A 20,730-nucleotide genomic window follows, 5' to 3' on the forward strand; every position below is an offset into this window, starting at 1 on the left:
ACATCGAGAAATTTTATATGAAAATTAAAAGAAAAAGACTTTTTCGACCACTGATATTGAAACACAGTTTTCTGGGATATTTAACTTAAATAAATGCTTCTCCAAGTTAAATTGAATTTGTTTATAAAAACCAAAGTAACTAGTACCTGATCGTAGTTTTCGTACAAAGGCACGTCCATTCTATAACTTTGGTTCACTTCAGTCCAATCGAGTGTTGATTTATTCTGATTCCTTTGAGTAATTCTTACACCAAACGTTTTTGGTTTGTAATAATGTCCTTTATTGTTTTATTTATCTAGTTTCATATATTCAAACGTCATAAACATGAGAAAAAAAAAAAACTAATTGTAACAATTTCTTTCAGTCCATTTATACCGTTTACACACTAATCAACTATCAAATAAGTTTGAAAACAAACTTTGAATTAATAAGAACTAATTAATTTAAAAACAATTATCAAGATACAGATCGCAACTAACTTTCATTAGAAGTCATACCGAACATCACCTTGAACACCATGTTTCTGTTCAGCAGCTGGACGAACCTAGCAGAACAACTTACTGAGCTTTCGTCTTGCACATCTATGATTGGTTCGCTGACTTCTTCAAAAATGTGTTGTTATTATTTTTTTTGTAAACTCAATTAGTTTAAAAAAAAAAATTGCATAAATTCTTAAAATCAGAGCCGAAATGCTATGGTTCGCAAATTTGTTTATACTACCTATATTTATTGAAAAGTGATTGCAAGTTTAATTTACTTTAGCTGCAGGTATTAATGGTGTTGATTACTGCATAGATGTTTTATAACAACTAGGTTCTTAAACATTTTTTAGCTCAAAAAAACAATAATACAGCGGCCCGCAAATTTATTATTATTATAGACTTTAGCCCACTTTATTGCTGATAAAAGGCTGCCGACTACTTTCTTACAGAGTACAAGTTATAAATCCTACAGCACTAAACACATTTTTAGTTGAAAGGTTTAAGTTTACTTAAAAAAACAACTAAAAATTATGCACAAACTATTTGTTTTTTAATTAAATATTCTTACTTTTTGTAAGGCATTGATCAGGATACATTTCATACTTTCGTCCAGGAAAGGAACATAATACATTTTGAGAACTTACTGCATTTTCTATTATGATTAGAAGAACAAATAATAACAATGTTGTTTTATCCATCTGTTTAAAATTTTTTGTTGACTTTTAACAGTTTTAGAAACAAATTATTGTTAAATAACTGTTTAAAAAACACTCTATTGTTATTGTTTAAGAAGTACTATTTAAAGGGTATTTCGGTTTAAAAAGAAACAAGAAAATTAACAAGGTTAAAAAGTATTTTACTTCAATTTTATTTTATTATTGTCAACTAAACTAAGTTTTTTTGTTGTTTATATGTGAGCTCTAGTCTTGAAACGTATATATTTAGAATGAAAAAAATGCGCTTATGAAAAAATTTAAAATACGTAGATTTTATGTAAATACAAAACTTTAAACAAAAAAACACATTACGTTTGTATTAACAACTTCCATGTAACAGGAAAGTTGTGCTACATTATACTTAGACTTTCGTTAATCTCTTACCAAGTTGTCATGTATTGGCAATAAAAAAAATGTTGCCAAAAAAAATTTAACATTTACGTATAAAATAAAACTTCATATATTAAATTAAAACTAATGTTCTACATTTAAACAATATGTAAATTTACAAAATGGACAACGCTTTGACTGTAAGTTAGGGTTATATAAAGAACAGATAACAGTACAGCTGATTATTCAAATAATGAAAAAGCTTTATTTTTATCTAACTTGCTGTTCTAAAAAATGTTAAGCAAAATAAATCTGAATTATTTTTTATGCTTAAACGTAAACCATTAGTTATATTTTACTAAGTTTTAACGTTTGTTTACTAATAAGGGTACTGTTTTTAATCTAAGTAAACATTTAATGTTTTTAAAAACTGTTTAAATTTGTCTAGATTAACTAATCAGTTAAAAAATTAAGAAGTGTAGCTTTGTAATCAGTAAAACAATAAGTCTTGTATTAACTAAGCTGCTACGTCAGTTGTTATTTTAAATTTAAGGTAATTAAAAAATGATATATATTAATTAGTTTTAATTAATAAGAATTAAAAAAAAAACTGTTAAATTGTATGTAGTTGAATAAGTTAAAAAACCTGAATTAATTTCAAATTAAAAGAAAACCGTACACTATAACTTAAAATTCTAAATTAACTGTTTGAATTCTATTACTGAACTATTTGCTTTAACACTGATAAAAAAGAAACTTTTACTTTTAACTAAAAGCAAACACTTAAAAACTTCAAACGAATATGTGAATGAGTTTAAAAAACTACCAAATATTGTAATAATTTTTGTTTTAAAACGAAAATAATACTAAACATTTCTTTGTAATTTGAGTTATTGTACACTATTGTTAAAAAAAAATGAAAGCATAACTATTCTTAAACCTTTTTATTAATTTCCCTCTTAAACTTAATTTTTTTGGTGTAGCGTTTAATTACACATTTAATGATTTTATTTCCAAATTAATAAATTTAGATAATTAAACGATATGACGCTTTTTTTATTAATGTTTATTTGCTTACTGTAAAGTAAACTCCTTTAAATTCTAGTAATAAAATATCTTAAGTCGTCTTTCCTTATAATAATAGTAATAATAATAACGATAATACATTAGTTTTGAACTAAATCAGCTTTAAAAACAAATTTTAGTTTTAAAAGAACTGTTCTATAGATGTTAAATTTTAAATTTACGCTTGAAAAAAGTTTGAAAGTAAACTTTATACTTGAAATAATTACATTCAAAAACTTTAATGTCAAATTGTTAAACTTAATTAGTCTTAAAGTACTGGTTTTTTATTTATAAATTCTTAATTACTGTACACACCAGTTTAAAAAATGGTTGAAAAATCTTGATGCTGGAATTAGTTCTACAACTTAATAAGAAATTCTTGAGTAGCTCCATTCTTATACTAAGCAATGGTGTGTATATACAGATAAAACTTTGTTTTTTGATAGATGTTTCTAAATGATTGTAAAAAATGAAATAACAAATTAAATAGTTCATAAAATTTTTTTGCTTTTGTTAATAATAGTCTTTGTTAAAAATATATTTATTATGTTTTTGTTGTAAATACCTAAAATTTTACCAAGTTTTTAAAGCTCGTTTAGAATTATTTATATTAATAAGTATATGAAGTTACTCAGTAAGAAATTATTTAATTAGTCTTTTGTTTATTTTCAACAAAAACTTATGTTTATGAAAACAATAGATATCATTAATATAATGGTATAATAACACTACAAAGAAATCTTTTATGTATAAATACAAAGCATTTTACAGCAATACTTATACTCATTTTGCTTTTTAATAAGCATGTACAAGATTATTAACTACTTAAAAGATTTAACTATTTAAATATACATTAAATTTATATTTTATCTTTAATTTTATTACAAAAGTTCTTCATCATTACTAAATTATATACATAAAACAACTATCTAAGAAGTATGTCTGGTGAAATTTAACTGAATCTGTTTTTAAAAATTTTTTTTCAGATTTCTGTAGAATTTTAGAATATATATATATAACCTTAGTTGTGTATCTATAATATTTTACGTTATTGTTTTATTGGTAATACTAATTATAACTTATAAAAATAAAAAAACTTTATGTAGTCAGTGAGTTCTTATTTAAAACTAAAAGTATCTTAAATTTTGGCATTTGTTGCTTACAGTTATTTAGATTAAAAAATAATTTATTAGGTTTTATTCTAAATAGAGTTGTGCAAATTAAATATTTTAATCACGACCGGTTTCAATGGCATAGAATTGCGACCTCTTCAAGCAAAATAAAAAAAATTGCCTGATGAGGTCTTAATTTTTGCCACCGAAACCGGTCGTGAATAAAATATTTAATTTGCACAACTCTATTTAGAATAGGCTCTTTACATTCCAGTAAATTGAGTATTCTTTTTAGTTAAATCAAATAATTATATAGGTGTTATTCTAAAAACTTTTTACTTTTAGAAAAGTAAACGTATAAAGTTATACTTAATATTTACCATGGTAAAATTATTTGGTTTAATTGTTTTGATTTTTGTATGTATGTCCGGAACTTTTTCAGAAGCAGTTAAAAACAAACGGTACGTTTAATAATGAATTAAACATATTTTTTGCATATTTTATATTAAAACTCTGTAATGTAATTAAAGTAAAATAAAGTGATCTAGTTAGTATTCATTACTAAGGAGTTATAACTATGTGTAAAAAATCATGAAGAGTCAAACTTTAACTGGGTTATAAAAAACGTTATTCTAAATTTAAAATTTTAAAAACAAGTAGATCAGTAAGTTTGAGCTTCTTTTGTACTTTTTAGTAACGCTTGTAGGTAAAACAAAGGTAATCGAAGTATAAATGTGAATAATAAAATTTATAAGCTTTGTTAAACATAAAGTTTACCTTAATGTATATATTAAACTACAATTAGTTTAGACAAAGGAAACAACAAAAAATGTCTAATATACTTTTTAACACTTTACCAATAAACTGTACCGCACGACCGTTAACAACAAACCATTCTAAGATGATATGTCCTTATTAGGACTCATGAGGCAGACATACACGATGAGTAATGAGTATTTTAGCAAGAAATAAATACAATATTTTTCAAACATAACTATTAAAAATTAAAATTGTTTAAACTTTTCCATCACTTTTCAGCGACGTTCTAGCACGTGTCACTACTCGTCATCACCGGTTCAGAAGCTACAAGCAACTGGTGCAACGTCACCAACAACAACGTCACTTCCAAATAGTTCACAGCAATCACGTGGGTAACAATGTTTCAAACAGCGCAAGTGTAAACACTCACGTGTCGAAAGTTTCTGCGTACAAACCAAAATGTGTGCCTCAGGTGATCCAAAGGACTGGATACAAACTTTTGTTGTTCAGGTGTTTCCACAAAAACAGACAGTCCACAAGTGAGTAAAACTTAAACAAAAAAAAAACACGTGACATAACTTATTTTTTATTTGCTAAAGTAAATAAACTGTACGGCTGATACTAAAGTGATTTTGATAGAATTAACTCGTAGTGTAAGATATAAGTTATTTGTTAGCATGATACAACCTAGAAAATTTTTACATTAAAATAGTTTTAATATTACTTTTAAACTTATAAACACAACAAGTTAGAATATTTACGAAAATTAAATACGTACAAAAGTATAAATAAACGGAGTAATGTTAAGTAGACTAAAAAATTCTGTAATAGAACTATTAGCTTCTATATCTATAACTTTTACAACTAACTAAACAAAAATACTAGTCTATATATAAATGAACAACTTTTAAATTTTAATAAACTAAAACAATACATGTTTATTATGTTATTGGAATACGAAGTTTAATTAAGTAAGGTCAATAAAACTTTTTAAGTAGAGTATGAATATAAAGCTTATTATCGTATAATACAATAATTAGTTATTTAAAAAAATTTATCCCATTATTACTAAAAAAAGATGATTGTTCTTAAAAATTTAAACTACTTCTTTGTTAAGCAATAAAATATAGGAGAATTGTAAGTTTTCTGTAATGAAACTTATTTTAGTAAAATGTCTATTTTTATAGTAAAGGCTCACGATTAATGAATTTGAATAATTTAAAATACCATTAAAAGTTTAAATACATTTGTTCTTCACAAAGTTTTGTAAGTTCAATAATAAAATGTAAACTACGAAAATGTTTGGCCAACTATATTTTATTTCAATTTTATATACTTTAAAAGTTGTAAATAATAAATTCTACTAGTTTTACTACACTCATACTTATTATTTTTTATTTGGTAAATGAAAAATTAAAAGTACAACTATCTGCATTTTTATTTTTTCAGTTCTAATACTTTTTTACTACTTACAGGAATGACGATCAAGTTGAATAGGAACTAAATTAAGAACCAATCTCAAAGTTAAGGATTTTTTTATAAGAATGTTAAAAGTGTTTTTCTATGTTAAAAGTGTTTCTGGTGATTATCGTTAATAAAAATTATTTATACTATTAAGCTACTGTTTTGTCTTTTAGTAAAAAAATGTATTGTAAAGTTAGTACTAAATAATTTTTTATATTATCAAACGTATTTCGAGATATAATAAAAACTACATAGCGCACTATGGTCTGCGAATAACTTATACTAAAAAAATACAATTTTTAATGTTTACAAACATCAACAGTTTTACAATTGCGTTGAGTCTCTTTAGGTTTAGCAAATCTTTGTACTCTTCTATCGAAAATCTTATATGGTTAAAAAGTAATAGTTATTTTAACTTATAGCTTATATACAACTGTTACTGGATGAGTGCTCTTTTCTAAGCAATACTATAATAGTTCATATAAAGAAGTATGACTTTGACTGAATTCTAAAAATTCTATTGTGTATTAATATAATAATATTCTAGATTATTGATTCTAACTAATTAATAGAAGATTGAAATTTGTATTACAATTTTTAAAGAATAAGATAAAATTTACTATTTGCACATTTTTTAATACAGTTAGCGTTTAATTTGAAATTTATATAAAAATGTTTATTGAGGTACTATTACAAATGCATATTTGAAGAATTAAAAGTTTAAGCTTTTCTGTTTAACGACATCAGCAAAAGTTAAAAGCTTTCCAATTTTCTATTTATATATTGTTTTGAAAACTATCAAATTTAGATAAAACATAAACTTCCAAATAAAAAGTCATTTAGTTTAGATCAAACTACGTATTGATAAAAAAAATATTTTGAAAAAAAAAATTAGCTTACTTCAAACTTTGTTATTATGGTAAACAAAAAATTTAAAGCTTGTTTTAAAAATATTTTTTTTACATCAATAATTGATGTAATGTATATAGATTCGAAGTGATTTTACTGAAATATAAATGTGAATGGTAAAGCAATAACTCTACCAGATCAAATAACTTAACCATTACATCTCGTTTTACATAAGCTAATAACTAGTTTTTAATTTACGTAATTAAAAATTTAAATTAAAATTTTAAAGTTTTGTCTTGAACACAATATTAGAAAAAGTAAATTTAAAGTACAGAGTTTTTCTAAAAAAAAAGCAGCAAGTATACATACAAGCTTATTAATTATTTATTTTTGTAAAAAGTAATGCTTAAAATCTTTTAAAAGTATTGCTCTACTCTTAGTAGGTACTGAACTCCGTGTAAGTACTTTTATACTTATATTTAGTTTTTTGTAATTTAACTTAATTGAATTTCATTATTGTAATGCGATTTCAATTATAATTTTAATATACTTTTTGTTGTTTAAAAACAGACTTTTTGCACAAATGTTCTAGAAATATTAAATTACAAAAAAAAAAAGACTTCTGAAATAAGTTATCATAAACTTTTAAAAATCTACTTAAGCAACTCTTATGTAAAATACTTAATATATAAAAAAATAGTGTGGAAACTTTGCTTTACCTTACGGATTGAAAAAAAAAAATCAAGTGCTTAGAAAAAGCTCAAATTGAAAGTTTCAAATTCGATTACAAATGCTGGTTTTTCATTCGACTGTATAAACTTACTTGCATCATTTGAAACAAGTTTTAGTACAAATGGCAAATCCTGAATCAGTTGTTCAAACCAATCATGCTCGAAAAACAGAAAAAATAGTTTTTATACTTGGGGTGAGTAAAATAATTTAAAACTAAGACAGTAAATAACTTTTATTTCCTACTAAAAAAATTTTTAAGAAAGGTTAAACTGATTTCAAAGTTTTTTAAGTAAAAACATCTTAAATGAGTTATTTAAATAACTTTTAAGTACTTATATTTAAGTTAATTTTGATTAAAAATAATTTTTTAAAACAGGTTAATGTTTACTTATGTGTTAAACAAGAAAAAACTACAAAAATTAATGTTTTAAGTTTTATTCACAAGCATCTACTATACAAATTTACAAGTTTTATTCCTAATAAAAGTATTTATTAGAAAATAATCACATATACGGTTAAAACTAAATTAAAACTGATCATAAGTTCGTTTAACATACACTTAAAACTTCAGTTTACAAAGGTTTACAATGTACCATGTTTTAACTAACTCTTCTGGCATTAAAAAGTCACTGTTTCTAGTTAGATTTAAAACGGTTATTCTAAATCTATTATTTTAAATTATTTTTGGCTAAATGAAAAAAAAAATTGTATAATTTCATAATAGTAATTCTTTGAACTCGGTAGTGTACGAACACATACTTTTGTTTTTACTATAAATTTTAAAACCAACATGCTAGTAAATTGAATACAGTTTGAAAATTATAACATTTCGGAAACGTCTTTGCACAGATAACTACGACTGTGATTTCCGGTGCTCTACTGATTGGTGGCGTCGTGGAAGTGGTGAACAAGCCTTGTCCGACCCTCAACTTGGGAGGTTTCAGTTTGAAAATTAACATTTGTCAAGCTTTGTCATACGGACAAGGGATATTCTGTTCAGTTTTAGTTGGTTACGAATATTTTTATTTACTTATTGTATCATTAAGATGTTAAATATGTGTTTTTATTTTCAAGTCTAGTTTTAACTTTTTTTTAGTTTTAGCTAATTAACTATTATTATAAGTATAGCATTTTACTATAATTAAAATAAGTAAAAGTGTGAAATGATTATTTTTGATAGCCACTTGTTTCTGGAATTTTTGGAATTGTTGTTGGATCAAAGTCAGATTCTAAAACTAAAGTTTGTTACGAAATATTTGTTATAAGATAAAAAATGGTTTTAAATGTAAACGAAAAATAAACAAAACAATGTATAAACTGCAGAATTGATTTTAGTATTCAATCTATTTTCAGCTTTATGTATATTGCTATATAAAAGCTGACAGCATCGCTTTATACGTAACAGAACGGATTTACTTGAAAAAGTTTACTGCGGTCTAGACTTTTTAGAAAAAAATTATTTGCCGGCTGCAGTCACATTAAATAAATATATCAAGAAATAAAAAGTAGTGATAACTAAAAATGTAGTGGTTAGTAAAAAGAAACCACTACGTTTTAATGACAATTAAGACAACTGAATATATATAATTTATGTGAAAAAAGTTGTTTAAAAAAAGTTGTTTTATTATTTTGGATTTTTTTCAAGTAAAAGATTATACATCACTTGTAAGGTATCTTTTCATTGTGGGTCAGATTTGACCTGCAGTTTTACCCTGATGTATAAAAATGAAAACAAATAACCAGATTTCAATACTTTTAAGGTAAAATGTCTAACGGCTTTTAGTATACTTGGATCAATAACGTCAATTGTTCTTGTGATATGGCAGTTGATTATTTCTTTTCAACATTATAATGTAAGTTGCAATTCTTTACGTTTGCAAACCAATTATAAGCTTTAACATTTTTATAACATACAGTGTTTATTTAATTAAGTGTAGGTTATTACAAATATTAATAAAAAATATAAAACTAAATATAATTTATAATTTTTTTTTATAAACTCTTAAATGTTGTGGTATGATTATAAGTTTACTGACTCTAATTTTAAAATAAATAAATAAAATTTATGCCTTTTAGTTTTGCAAAATACAAAAAGTTTACTTTTTAAGTTCAAAAACTATACTTTTAAAAATCTAGGGTTTCTATCTAGTCGAAAGTTTGTTTGGTCTTCAAATTGCAATTTCAGTTGTTGCCTTTATCAACTTTGTCCTTTTGATAGTACTGTCGTGTTGTAGTTGCAATTTGAAAACTTTCAGTAATGTAAGTTTGGAAATTTGAAGTGTATCTATTTTATTAGTTTGTCTAAATTCCTAGTTTCTTTTGTTTTCTGCAGTCCTGATAAAAATAATACAGAACATAAATAAGTTTTAAATTAAATAAATTTTCGCTATATTCACAAACTGTTTTATATTTAATATAACTATATAATCTATATATTAGATTAGTTTTAAATATCTATCAATAAAAATTATTCAAAAAACTACTATTAGTATTTTGTTTAAACTTATAATGTTTCAAAATCTATTTTATAAACTTTCTCTGTTTCTACAACAATAAGTACTAAAATGATTCAAAGCTTTTACTTTAAAAAGTCACAACTTTTCTTAAAATGCTCTAATCTAAAGATTATGACCTATTAATAATTTAAAAGGTCAAAGTAGTGAAAACTACAATACAGACACACGTTTTGTTTAAAAAATTATGAATTATTAAACACTTTTATTTAAGCCGTATTTGTTTTAACAGTCTAACAACTCTTCTGTTGAAGTCGTTCATATATCTAACAAGTAAAAACCATCATCTGTTCGGTTAGTTTTTGAAAAATGTTTTTTTGCAATATTTAAAAATAAAATACTGTAATTAAGTTTTATTGTAAACTGATGCATTTTAAAACTTATCCTTCAAAAATGTACTTGTAATTTTTTTTACTTTAGTAGAAAATTCAACGCATTTTAGTTGTAGTTTTTAAAATATCTTTTTTGTAACGTCTAAGTTTTGAAGCTTAAGTAAAAATCATTGGTAAGCGAAGCGTTTAAAAATGAATAACAAAAGTATAATTCTAATCTCATATAATATTTTTAGTTTTCAAGAATTAGTAGTATGATTAAATTAACTTTTCTTCTAAATTACTTTTAGTTGTAATTAGAGTTTAAATTATTACCATTTTTTTGTATTTAAGCTTTCAAAACTGAAATGAAAACAGGTATCAGAACAATATCAAAAGTGAAGAGAGTTTAAGTAAAAAGTAACATTATTTAACCGGATATTAACATTGGATGGTTTTTAATTGCATGACTCTTGTAAAGCGTATCAACAATAAACGTGTTTGAATTTTTTTTCCACTGTTGAGTTTTTTTTTTTGTAAATTTATAAGATAACATAAATTTTGAAATAAAATACTTTGTTGGTAAACTAAACCTTTAACCGTTTTTTAATAGTTGTACAGTACACATGCTTTAGTTGTTAAAAACATGATTTCAACAAAACGCAAACTTAAAATCACTTAAATTAGTTCCATGTTTAAGTAATAAATAAAAATTAGACACTCTGTTACTGTTGTTGTTAACCTAAAAGTAAACTTCTCCAAATTTCTATTTCTAAATCTCATTTAATATATCACTTTTTTGTTTATTGGTTATTGAACGACAAAAAAACACGCACAAAAAGTTGGCTCCAAGGGGGAACGGGTCAGAAAAGCACGGGTGACACTTTAGCACGGTGTGACACTTTAGCACGGGATGACACTTTAGCACGGTGTGACACTTTAGCACGGGGTGACACTTTAGCACGGTGTGACACTTTAGCACGGTGTGACACTTTAGCACAGTATGACACTTTAGCACGGGGTGACACTTTAGCACGGGGTGACACTTTAGCACGGCGTCACTTTAGCACGGAGTGTCACTTTAGCACGGGGTGACACTTTAGCACGGTGTCACTTTAGCACGGTGTGACACTTTAGCACGGGGTGACACTTTAGCACGGCGTCACTTAAGCACGGGGTAACACTTTAGCACGGGGTGACACTTTAGCACGGGGTGACACTTAAGCACGGGGTGACACTTTAGCACGGGATGACACTTTAGCACGGCGTCACTTTAGCACGGAGTAACACTTTCGCACGGCGTCATTTTAGCATGGAATGACACATTTGTTTATGCTTATATGTTATGTTGAAAAATATAAAAATAAACTATGCAACATAATACTACAAGCTTTTAATATGTTTCAAGTTAAAGCTTCAACTAAAACTTTGTATTTAATATAGAATTACACTAGTTACTCTATGGCAAACCTCAACTTAATAATAACAATAAAAAAATAGTTTTAAGAATTCTATCAAATCATTTTATTAAGATATTTTAACTAACGTATTTAAATATTTACTATCATATTTTAAACGTAAAACTACTTGTTTAAACCTAGCAACATATACGAGCTCAAGGTTTTTTATAACATTATTTAATAAGAATATAGCTTAATTTAACTTCAGTAAGTAAAGTGTAAATACTAATAAATACTAGTATATTAGTAATTACGTTAAATAAAAGGTAAATGTGTAAAATTTATATATAGACTGCAACAAAAGTAAATAAAACTATTTTACAATTTACTCTGTCTATTTAGGTTTTCTATTCTTTTAAATTTTGAGAAATAGTACAATTTGAAGTTTGATCAGTAAAATTTTTATTTGATTATTTTAAGCCGATTGTTTCAAAAGTGTTTGTACTCATGTTTGCATTTTACCATCTGCCGATATTGTTACTTTTATATATGCGGGTTTAGCGTTTAACTGACTTAACACGTTATTATAAGATAGGTCGTAGATAGTTTCTTAAGTTACTTTTAAATTAAGTTGACACGTTAATAAAGTCGATGTATTAAATCCGAATTAAACTTTTACTATTAACTTAATATTATATAGGTGCTAAACGAACTATTGTTTATTAAAAAGGATTTAAAAAACAGTTAACTATTTAAATTTAGACTAGTTGTAATAAAATCGAGTCAAGGAAATGGTGTATTTACAATTAATAAACTGCGAAACATAAAGATGATAAAAAACTAAAGAACATGAATGCCAACTAATCGAAATACCGAATCAAAGAAACAGAACACAAAATTTTCGTTTAAACTAAATTCTTGAACAACTGAGCAAGATAATAATGGCGTCAAGTTAACTGTGCAAATGCACAGCCAAAATGAGCTCATAACAACGGCAACAAGTTACTGCCAAAACAGTACAATAAAATGAACCCAATAAAAAGAAAATTAATTTTCCCCGCTAATCGACGCAAAGCCGTTGCAGTATTTATTTATTTTAAGCTTTTTATTAAAAAAAAGTTTGAACATAATTTAAATGTAAGGTCTAAAAAATTTAACAACATAAACTTACCGACTATTAAAAAATAGGGTGAAAGAACAGTTGTTAACACAAAAATATAAGTAAACAAACTTAATTTCTGATACCTGTTCTGGATTGCTTGTTACAGGTTAGACTATTTTCAGTAATTTTTGATTGTAACAATCAAACAAAAGGTATTTATAAGTGAAATTTTAGTTAAATAAGTTTATCATGAAAAAATAAGTTTATCATGAAAAAATAAGTTGATAATTTATCAGTTTATTTTAAATTATAACAAATTTTTCTATAACATTTCAGAACAAGTTTGAGCGAACTTACATCGCAATGTTTCAAATGATTAAAAATATCATTCATGGTATTCAACCATCGGCCGTTTCCTGCGATTTTGAGCTCGGATTAATAAATGCCGTAAAAGTAAGTAATATTAACTGTAAAGCTTATTGTGATAAATTTAGCTAAATGTAACTTTGTATGAATCAGAATGAGTTTCCAAGCTGTAATGTTAGAGGGTGCCTTTTTCATTTAGGTCAAAATGTTTTAAGAAAATTGCAAAGGTCCGGTCTTCAATCAAGGTTACAATTTACATATACTATCTATTTTACAACAACAAGAGCTATTTTTTTTAAAGATATTATTATTAAAACACTACGGTCAACTAATTAATTTCAAATAGATAGGATAGGTTTTTAGTCATTTTACCAACAAATATAAACTAAAAGCGCATATGTTATCACTTTAAAAATAAACACAACTATTTTAATTATTCAATTAACTAGCTTACTTTTTTTTTTAGGTTTCTAACAGATTCTAATTTTGCAAGAGATGCAAAAATGATTCTGTCATTAGCATTTTTACCCACAGAGAAAGTTGTTGACGGTTTAGAGGCTTTAATTGCTAACATTTCTGAAGAACTAGTGACAGTTCGGGAGTGGTTTCGAAACTACTATGTTGAAGGTTAAATACATTTAAAAGTTTGTGTTAATGTTAAGTACACTTTAATTTATTGCCTATTTAAATTTTTTTTTTTAGTTTGTTAGAATAAAATTGTAAATATTAAAATTAAATATTTTATTTGTTAATGTTTGATTGGTATATTTATTTAAAATTTAAGCGTAACTTTTTGAATTTAAATTATGAGTTTATATTTTGAAATGTACATAAACTTTAGGTTAAAAAAAATTAAACTTAAAGGTGCTAGAGGTGAGCCATTGTTTCCAATTCCTTTGTGGAGTCAGTACGAACGAGTACTTACAAAAAGTGATCGAACGAACAATATTGCGGAAGCAGCGCATCGAGCTTTGTACGCAGTATTAAATGGAAACCATCCCAATCTGTGGAGTTTTATAAATATTCTGAAAACGACTCAGAATTCTCGGGATATGGGACTAGAACACCTTCTGGCAGGGATAAAACCAGATCCCAAAAGAATAAGGTTCAGACAAGCAGATGAGCGTCTGTTTTCTCTGGTGTCAAGTTTTAATGAAAATAATAATATACTTGAATACCTACGCGGTATTCAATACAATTTTGATATATATTAAATGTATATATTTGTAAATTTCGTTTGTGTTCGTTTTTATAATAAAATTTAGTGCTATGCATAAATTTTTTATTATTGTTTTACATAAATAAAGTTATTTTAACCATGTCAGCTGAGCAAAGTAATTAAATAAAATGTAAGTAAAGTATAACTATTTTATTAACAGAAGTAAAAAAGAATACAGTATAAGAACATTTATATAATTAAGGATTTTTAAAACTAGTTACCATTTAATTTACCAACTTCTTGTTTTTCAGTACTTATTTTTGTTAATAAGTATAGTTTTTCTTAAAAAATACAGGCCACTAAAGATGTTTTCTAACGTTTTGCTACCTACAAATGATTTTTCTAAATATAGTTCGAAAAGACTGCCAAACTTTGTCTTACAATTTACATCTTACTTAAATAATATTTTTATTAAAAATAATTTTGGAAGACACACTCTTTCTTGAAATCACACTTTAAAGTGCCTAAATTGCATAATTAACAGCATGCTGGTTATATAAATTAATTTTTAAACGTTTTATTAAATACAAACTTTACACGTATTTGATTAAGTTACTTAAAACTATCGATGGCGCTCCGTGCTTAAGAATCATTTTGTGCAAAAGAATCAATCAGTGATAAAGTTACACTCCGTGTTAAAGTATCACCCCGTGCTAAAGTGAAGCCGTGCTAAAGTGACACTCCGTGCTAAAGTGTCACACCGTGCTAAAGTGACACTCCGTGCTAAAGTGACGCCGTGCTAAAGTGTCACCCCGTGTTAAAGAGACGCCGTGCTAAAGTGTCATCCCGTGCTAAAGTGACACTCCGTGCTAAAGTGACGCCGTGCTAAAGTGTCATCCCGTGCTAAAGTGACACTCCGTGCTAAAGTGACGCCGTGCTAAAGTGTCACTCCGTGCTAAAGTGCCACTCCGTGCTAAAGTGACGCCGTGCTGAAGTGTCACACCATGCTAAAGTGTCACTCCGTGCTAAAGTGTCACCCCTTGCTTAAGTGTCACCCCGTGCTTAAGTGTCACCCCGTGCTAAAGTGTCACCCCGTGCTAAAGTGTCACACCGTGCTAAAGTGTCACCCCGTGCTAAAGTGACGCTGTGCTTTTCTGACACCTACCCCTCCAAGGACATGGTTTGACTCTGTTTAATTGACCTTTTTGAGCTTGGTTATGTTTTGGTATCCTTTTTTATAAAAATTGACTTTTAATTTTCTAGTTATTTAAGTTTTTAACTCCTGATGATAATTTTGAAAGGCTTATCAACTATTAATCATATAGATGTATTTCTATCAATTTAAACTATTTCAAAAATAAAGTGAAGTTTTTAGAAACTTTACTAGAATAAAAATTTCCTTAAAAATAAAAATAACAAGTTTTTCCTTAATTCTGTCAACTATAAAAATAACTTAGTATATGAAAAAACTCTTACAAAAACAATCAAGAAATAAAAACGAGATACAAAATATTCTAACCCGCTTTTCAACCTAAGTGTTGCATTTAAAACAAGTAAATAATTCTGAGACATAATTAAAAAGTTTTTCAATAACAACAAAGTATTATTATTATGAAAGTATCAATATTTTACTAGAGCTATTTTAAAACTAAATAATAAAAAGGATGACTTCTAGCTAAAAAATACATCGCGAGCAGACATTTTTACTTTGCGGGATTGATACATTGTCTGACACTACAATAAATTTAATAAACATGTCAATTTTTTTAATTTTTGTGTTGTGTGGCTTGCTTTTGACTGATTATTTTTAACTTTAAATAATTTGTACAATCTCAAATATTTTTTTGACTGGGTGACAAGATATACTTTAATAAATGTTCTGCAGTATAGTCTACGACAGAGTTTCCTAAAGTGAGCCAAGTGACCCCCTTGTAAGTCATGAAAAAGAGATTTAGGGGGCCGTGAGCAGCAAAGGGGCCACAGGGGGCCATGAGGTCATAATTTGAAATTTACACTAGATATTCTGAAGTTGATGATGAAGGGCAAATAAAAAAATATCTTAGGTGACTTTTTGCTGGTAGTTTTCTGAGTAATCTTGTTGGAGAGAGCCTTTAGCTTTTTTAATTTCTCTAAAGGGGCCTTTTGAAAAATAGTTTGAAAAAAATAGTTTTTAGGTCTACGACATAAGTTAATTTACAAACTACACTTAAACGAAAAAAAAAAGGTGTTCATCAAAACTTTTTGTTAATTGTTAATTATTAGCTTGTTTTATTACATTAAAAAAACAAATAAAGTTATTAAATTCTTATCATTCTCAAACCAATGAGATTATATTTTGTTAAAGTTGAATTTCGTAGAAAAATTTTTTAGCCATAAAAAGCTTTATCGCTACTTAAGTTTTAAAGAGCAAGCAGACTCCGTATACAACAATATACCATGTTATAATTCAATTTTATAAACAAAAACTTATACTTCATCTTTTTTCTCAGTTTTAAAAGGGTTGCTTTACCACCGAAGCCGGGTAATGAACATAACAGTAATAACTTTGCAATCTGTGTAAACTAAAACTACACATTCATGAGTGAAATTAGTTGTTTTTTATGTTTACTATAAAAAATTAGATGATATAAAATCTAAGAAATAAACATGTTTCTTTTTGAAGCATGTAGAAATTGAATAAGCACACGTATTAAATTCTAACGTGCTAAACTTCAACTTTTGTTCCTTGCGTTTATGATTATAAAAATGATTAATAAACTTTAAATCATTTAAAACTTGTTATAAGTATAGATTAAACAAAGCCCTGTATTGTAGTTTAACATCGTAAACAGTTTTAGTGTGAAAATGTATTATTTATAAAATATTCAGGCTATAGTATTTGCAATGCATAGTCGATCTTATTAAAATAAGTCAGTATATAAGAATGTATAATTAGTAAGAGAAGTATAATTTGTTTAAACAATCAATTTAGTTTTCAGAGATATATAAACTTTAATTTTTGTGTATGATATTACAGTAGAAGACATCAATGTTTTAGCAAAGTAATGAGCTAATAAAATTCATTTATTATTTGAGTACTAAATTTGAGGTTTTTAAGCATTTTAAACATGTTTAAAGACTTAAAAGCAGGTTACAACGTCAAGCAACATAATACATGCTTAACTTATTTTAAAAAATATGTTACAGTTTGTAGTTGAGTGATAAATGCTTAAACAATTTTAATTTTAATAAGGCTTTAAAATCACCCTATATAGCTATCAATTTTTTAAATTGTATGTTAAAAGATTTTACAAATTAAAATTTTTTATACAAAGTTATAAATGAATTTTTTTTTACCAAAATGTTTATTAACTTCGTATTATATCCTCAGTTTCTTCTTGTTACCTATTATTGTATTTCTTAGTACTTATTATAATTTTGGTTTTTACGTACAAATGTTATATATCCATATCTATTAGATTTATTTTATTCTGCACTTATGGTTTGTTTATACTAGTGGTCGGCTGTAGTTTAAAAGTATTAGTTATTTTTTAAGTTGCTTGAGGGCCGCTTTGTATAGAAAAAGGTTGTCCGCGGGCCGCAGTTATTTTAATTAACTGTAAAAAATAATACTATTTTACTCAAAAAATGTGTTAAAATATGAAAAAAATAAAGAACTAATATCATTAAACGTGAAATCAAGAGTATCAAGTACTTAGCATAAAAAAATAAAAAAAAAAAAAAACTATGTTTATAGCTAAAAAGTACATTGTCGGCCGCAGAAATTTGCTTTGTGGTCCGCAGATAGTTTTTCAATCTTTAAAATTAGTTTATAAAATTTAATAGGTTAGATAATTTTTGTTTTTGTAAAAAACTTTTATTATATATAAACCATTCAGACTTTTACTTTAGTAAAAAAAAATAATTATTTTCAACATAAGTACAAGTTATTATTACTTACAGTAAATAATTATTAATGAGTATTCGATTAAGCTAACTATTGTTGTTTAGAAGCACAAAATATAAAGGCTAAATAACAATCAAATTCTTACAAAAGTTTTTAGGAGATTATGTCTCAAAAACTTGTGTATATTTGGAAAGAAAAACTTTGTAGGTCTTAATAATATCTACAAGCCATAATTAGTTTTTTCCAAAGTTTTTACTGTCTTACAGGTGTTTAAAGTTTACTAAAAATTACTATACTTTTGAAAAAATTGTCAGAATATGATATGTCGTGCACTCAAAAATAAATGTTTACCAGTCGTTTTTTCACGAATGAAAAAAGGGGTGCACGACTAATCGAATTCGGACAATTAAAAATCTGACAATATAATTCTTTAAAAAAAGTTAACTTTATAGCACATGTTTTTTTCTTAACAATGTATTTGATACTACTAAACTTACTTATGTGTTATTTTGTATACTATTTCTTATACTAAAATTAAGTTTGAAAGTTATATGCACTTGAATAAATTTGCTGCAACTTTATGAAAATAAAAATAAAAATATTTAATAAACACTGTGTTACTATTTGAGAGAATTTAAACAATCCGGAGTAAAAGTTAAACTTTAAAAGTTTTCTGAGGCAGTTACCACACATTCAAGTCTATCTGGCCATTTTCAAACTTTAAAAGTACACAGACCGACTCAATCTAGTAAAAACGTTTTCTAAGGTTTTTGAAAAAAAACCGGTTAGTTTATATATTTTCCCTAAACCGATAGACTATTTTTTATGACTTTAAATTTTTGTCTAACAAGTCGTGTTTAGTTAATTCCTTTTTTTAGTTCTTTGAAAATTATTGAAATTCTTTGAATATTTTTTTTTTAGTTTTTTTCTTTTACAGATTTAGAAAAAAAAATTATAAGTTTCTAATGCAACATTTTGAAGCTCATTACATTTGGTTTATCAATTTAGTCAAAGTATTCAACATTTTAAAACACTATATACAGTTTTTTAACTTTTGTAAACAGGTAAACCGATAACCGATTAAAATGAATCATAACTTAAAACTTTGTGAACAAAGATAACGTTTTTAGTTTGTTCAGGACTTTGTATTCCTAGGACTTTGTAAACTCTTCTTTTTAAAACAATTAAAAAGGTATCTGGTGTCTGTTTTTGAAAACAACTTTGTTAGCCTATCAAAAACACTTGGATCTAAGAAAAAATGGTCACAAAATTTGTATCAAAGTCAACGATTAATATAAGTTCACAAATTAAAGTTTTTAAAAATATTTCAATTGGATTGAGCAAGATGTGAGTTCTCGAAAAAAAAAGTATTATCTTTTAAAGTTGGTTAGATTGCCCTTTTTGTCTTGTGAAATTTTAAGAAAACTCATAAAAAACAATGAGTTTTGCCAGTCTTGTCAAAACTGCTGCGATCAGACTGAAAATGTCTTGGCTGGTAAGCGAACCAAAACAATGGTATTTCTGAAACCTCACAGCGTCGTTGTTGCGTTGACAGTTTCACTACTTTCAAACTTCCTACACACACGGCTTGTTTTAGCTTAGATATTGGTTTGAAAAGCCCAGATCAGGGTCTTCTTCAGTTAGAAATGAACACATTCGATTTCGGTAATATAAAACGGCGTTGTGCCGTTCTTCTGCATTCCAGTGAGAAACGGAGTTACAAACGATACCGTGCTATTTCAGTGACCAACTTTTCAGTCGAAATGATTAACGTTTTGCTGCGTGTTTATGGACATGTTGCGCGTGTCAGGAGGACGAAGATCATGACGCTGTTGCGTGACGTGGGACCCTAAAGCTGCACGGTGGCAAGGATTCGGAAGAAATGCGTTTTGCAAGGCGTCAGCACTCTTGCGACATTTTCGCGGGTAAAGTTGTCGTCATTAGTGGTGTGGAACGCTTTGCAAGGGGATCAGTTGAAGCGTTTTGAAAACGAATGGTCGGTCATGCCTTATCTGACAGAAGCTAGAAAAATCCAGTCGGTCTGTGGCTACGGGCAACAAGTTTTACGTCACAGGTGGAGTAAGTGCTCAAAATTGTGAAGTGTTTGGTTGCATTTCCAACAAGTTCAACCTCCCGTGCGCTTAAAAGTGAACCAAAGTGACGGACACAAATGGGCTTTAATGCGAGTTGTCTGCTTCGTAAGCGGTTAAGACTTGTGGCCAAGACCTAACAGACTGCTGTTGTAATGACAATACAGTAAAGACATCGACAAGGCACGCACCTTGAACCCAGGAAATAACACTTTATATACGTGTAGTTCGTGCCTTATATTTTTGAGACGTATTTCATTTTAAAAAACTAAATAATGGCTAATATCCGCTTATTTAAGAAAGAAAACGATCTGCACTAGTTTACTTTAAAGTGAATAGTTTTTTCAAAAAATATTTCACGTCGTTAAAAAAGTGTGTCATATTTGAATTAATC

At 26.7% G+C, this 20,730-nt stretch overlaps 1 protein-coding gene across 1 annotated transcript; it reads left to right on the top strand.

The window, feature by feature from the left end:
* The first annotated feature begins 7,220 nt into the window (after positions 1-7,220).
* Positions 7,221-20,099, top strand: LOC145841314 (uncharacterized). The gene is made up of 11 exons (XM_082948675.1): positions 7,221-7,234; positions 7,478-7,702; positions 8,359-8,514; positions 8,690-8,749; positions 9,270-9,362; positions 9,646-9,768; positions 13,172-13,288; positions 13,355-13,446; positions 13,668-13,828; positions 14,066-14,326; positions 20,005-20,099. Exons 2-11 carry the CDS (start codon positions 7,631-7,633, stop codon positions 20,097-20,099), a joined length of 1,230 nt encoding a protein of 409 aa, XP_082804801.1. The 5' UTR covers positions 7,221-7,234; positions 7,478-7,630.
* Positions 20,100-20,730: the final 631 nt, after the last annotated feature.

This window comes from Thalia democratica, chromosome 7 (assembly GCF_965202585.1).
Source record: "Thalia democratica chromosome 7, ktThaDemo2.hap1.1, whole genome shotgun sequence".
Taxonomy (NCBI): domain Eukaryota; kingdom Metazoa; phylum Chordata; class Thaliacea; order Salpida; family Salpidae; genus Thalia; species Thalia democratica.

Excerpts from the sequence above, each read along its gene's own strand:
- LOC145841314 (XM_082948675.1), top strand. The coding sequence starts at position 7,631 with ATGGCAAATCCTGAATCAGTTGTTCAAACCAATCATGCTCGAAAAACA. Across the intron at positions 8,750-9,269 it reads AGTCAGATTCTAAAACTAAA|GTAAAATGTCTAACGGCTTT; the intron begins GTTTGTTACGAA and ends AATACTTTTAAG. Across the intron at positions 9,769-13,171 it reads ATTTGAAAACTTTCAGTAAT|AACAAGTTTGAGCGAACTTA; the intron begins GTAAGTTTGGAA and ends ATAACATTTCAG.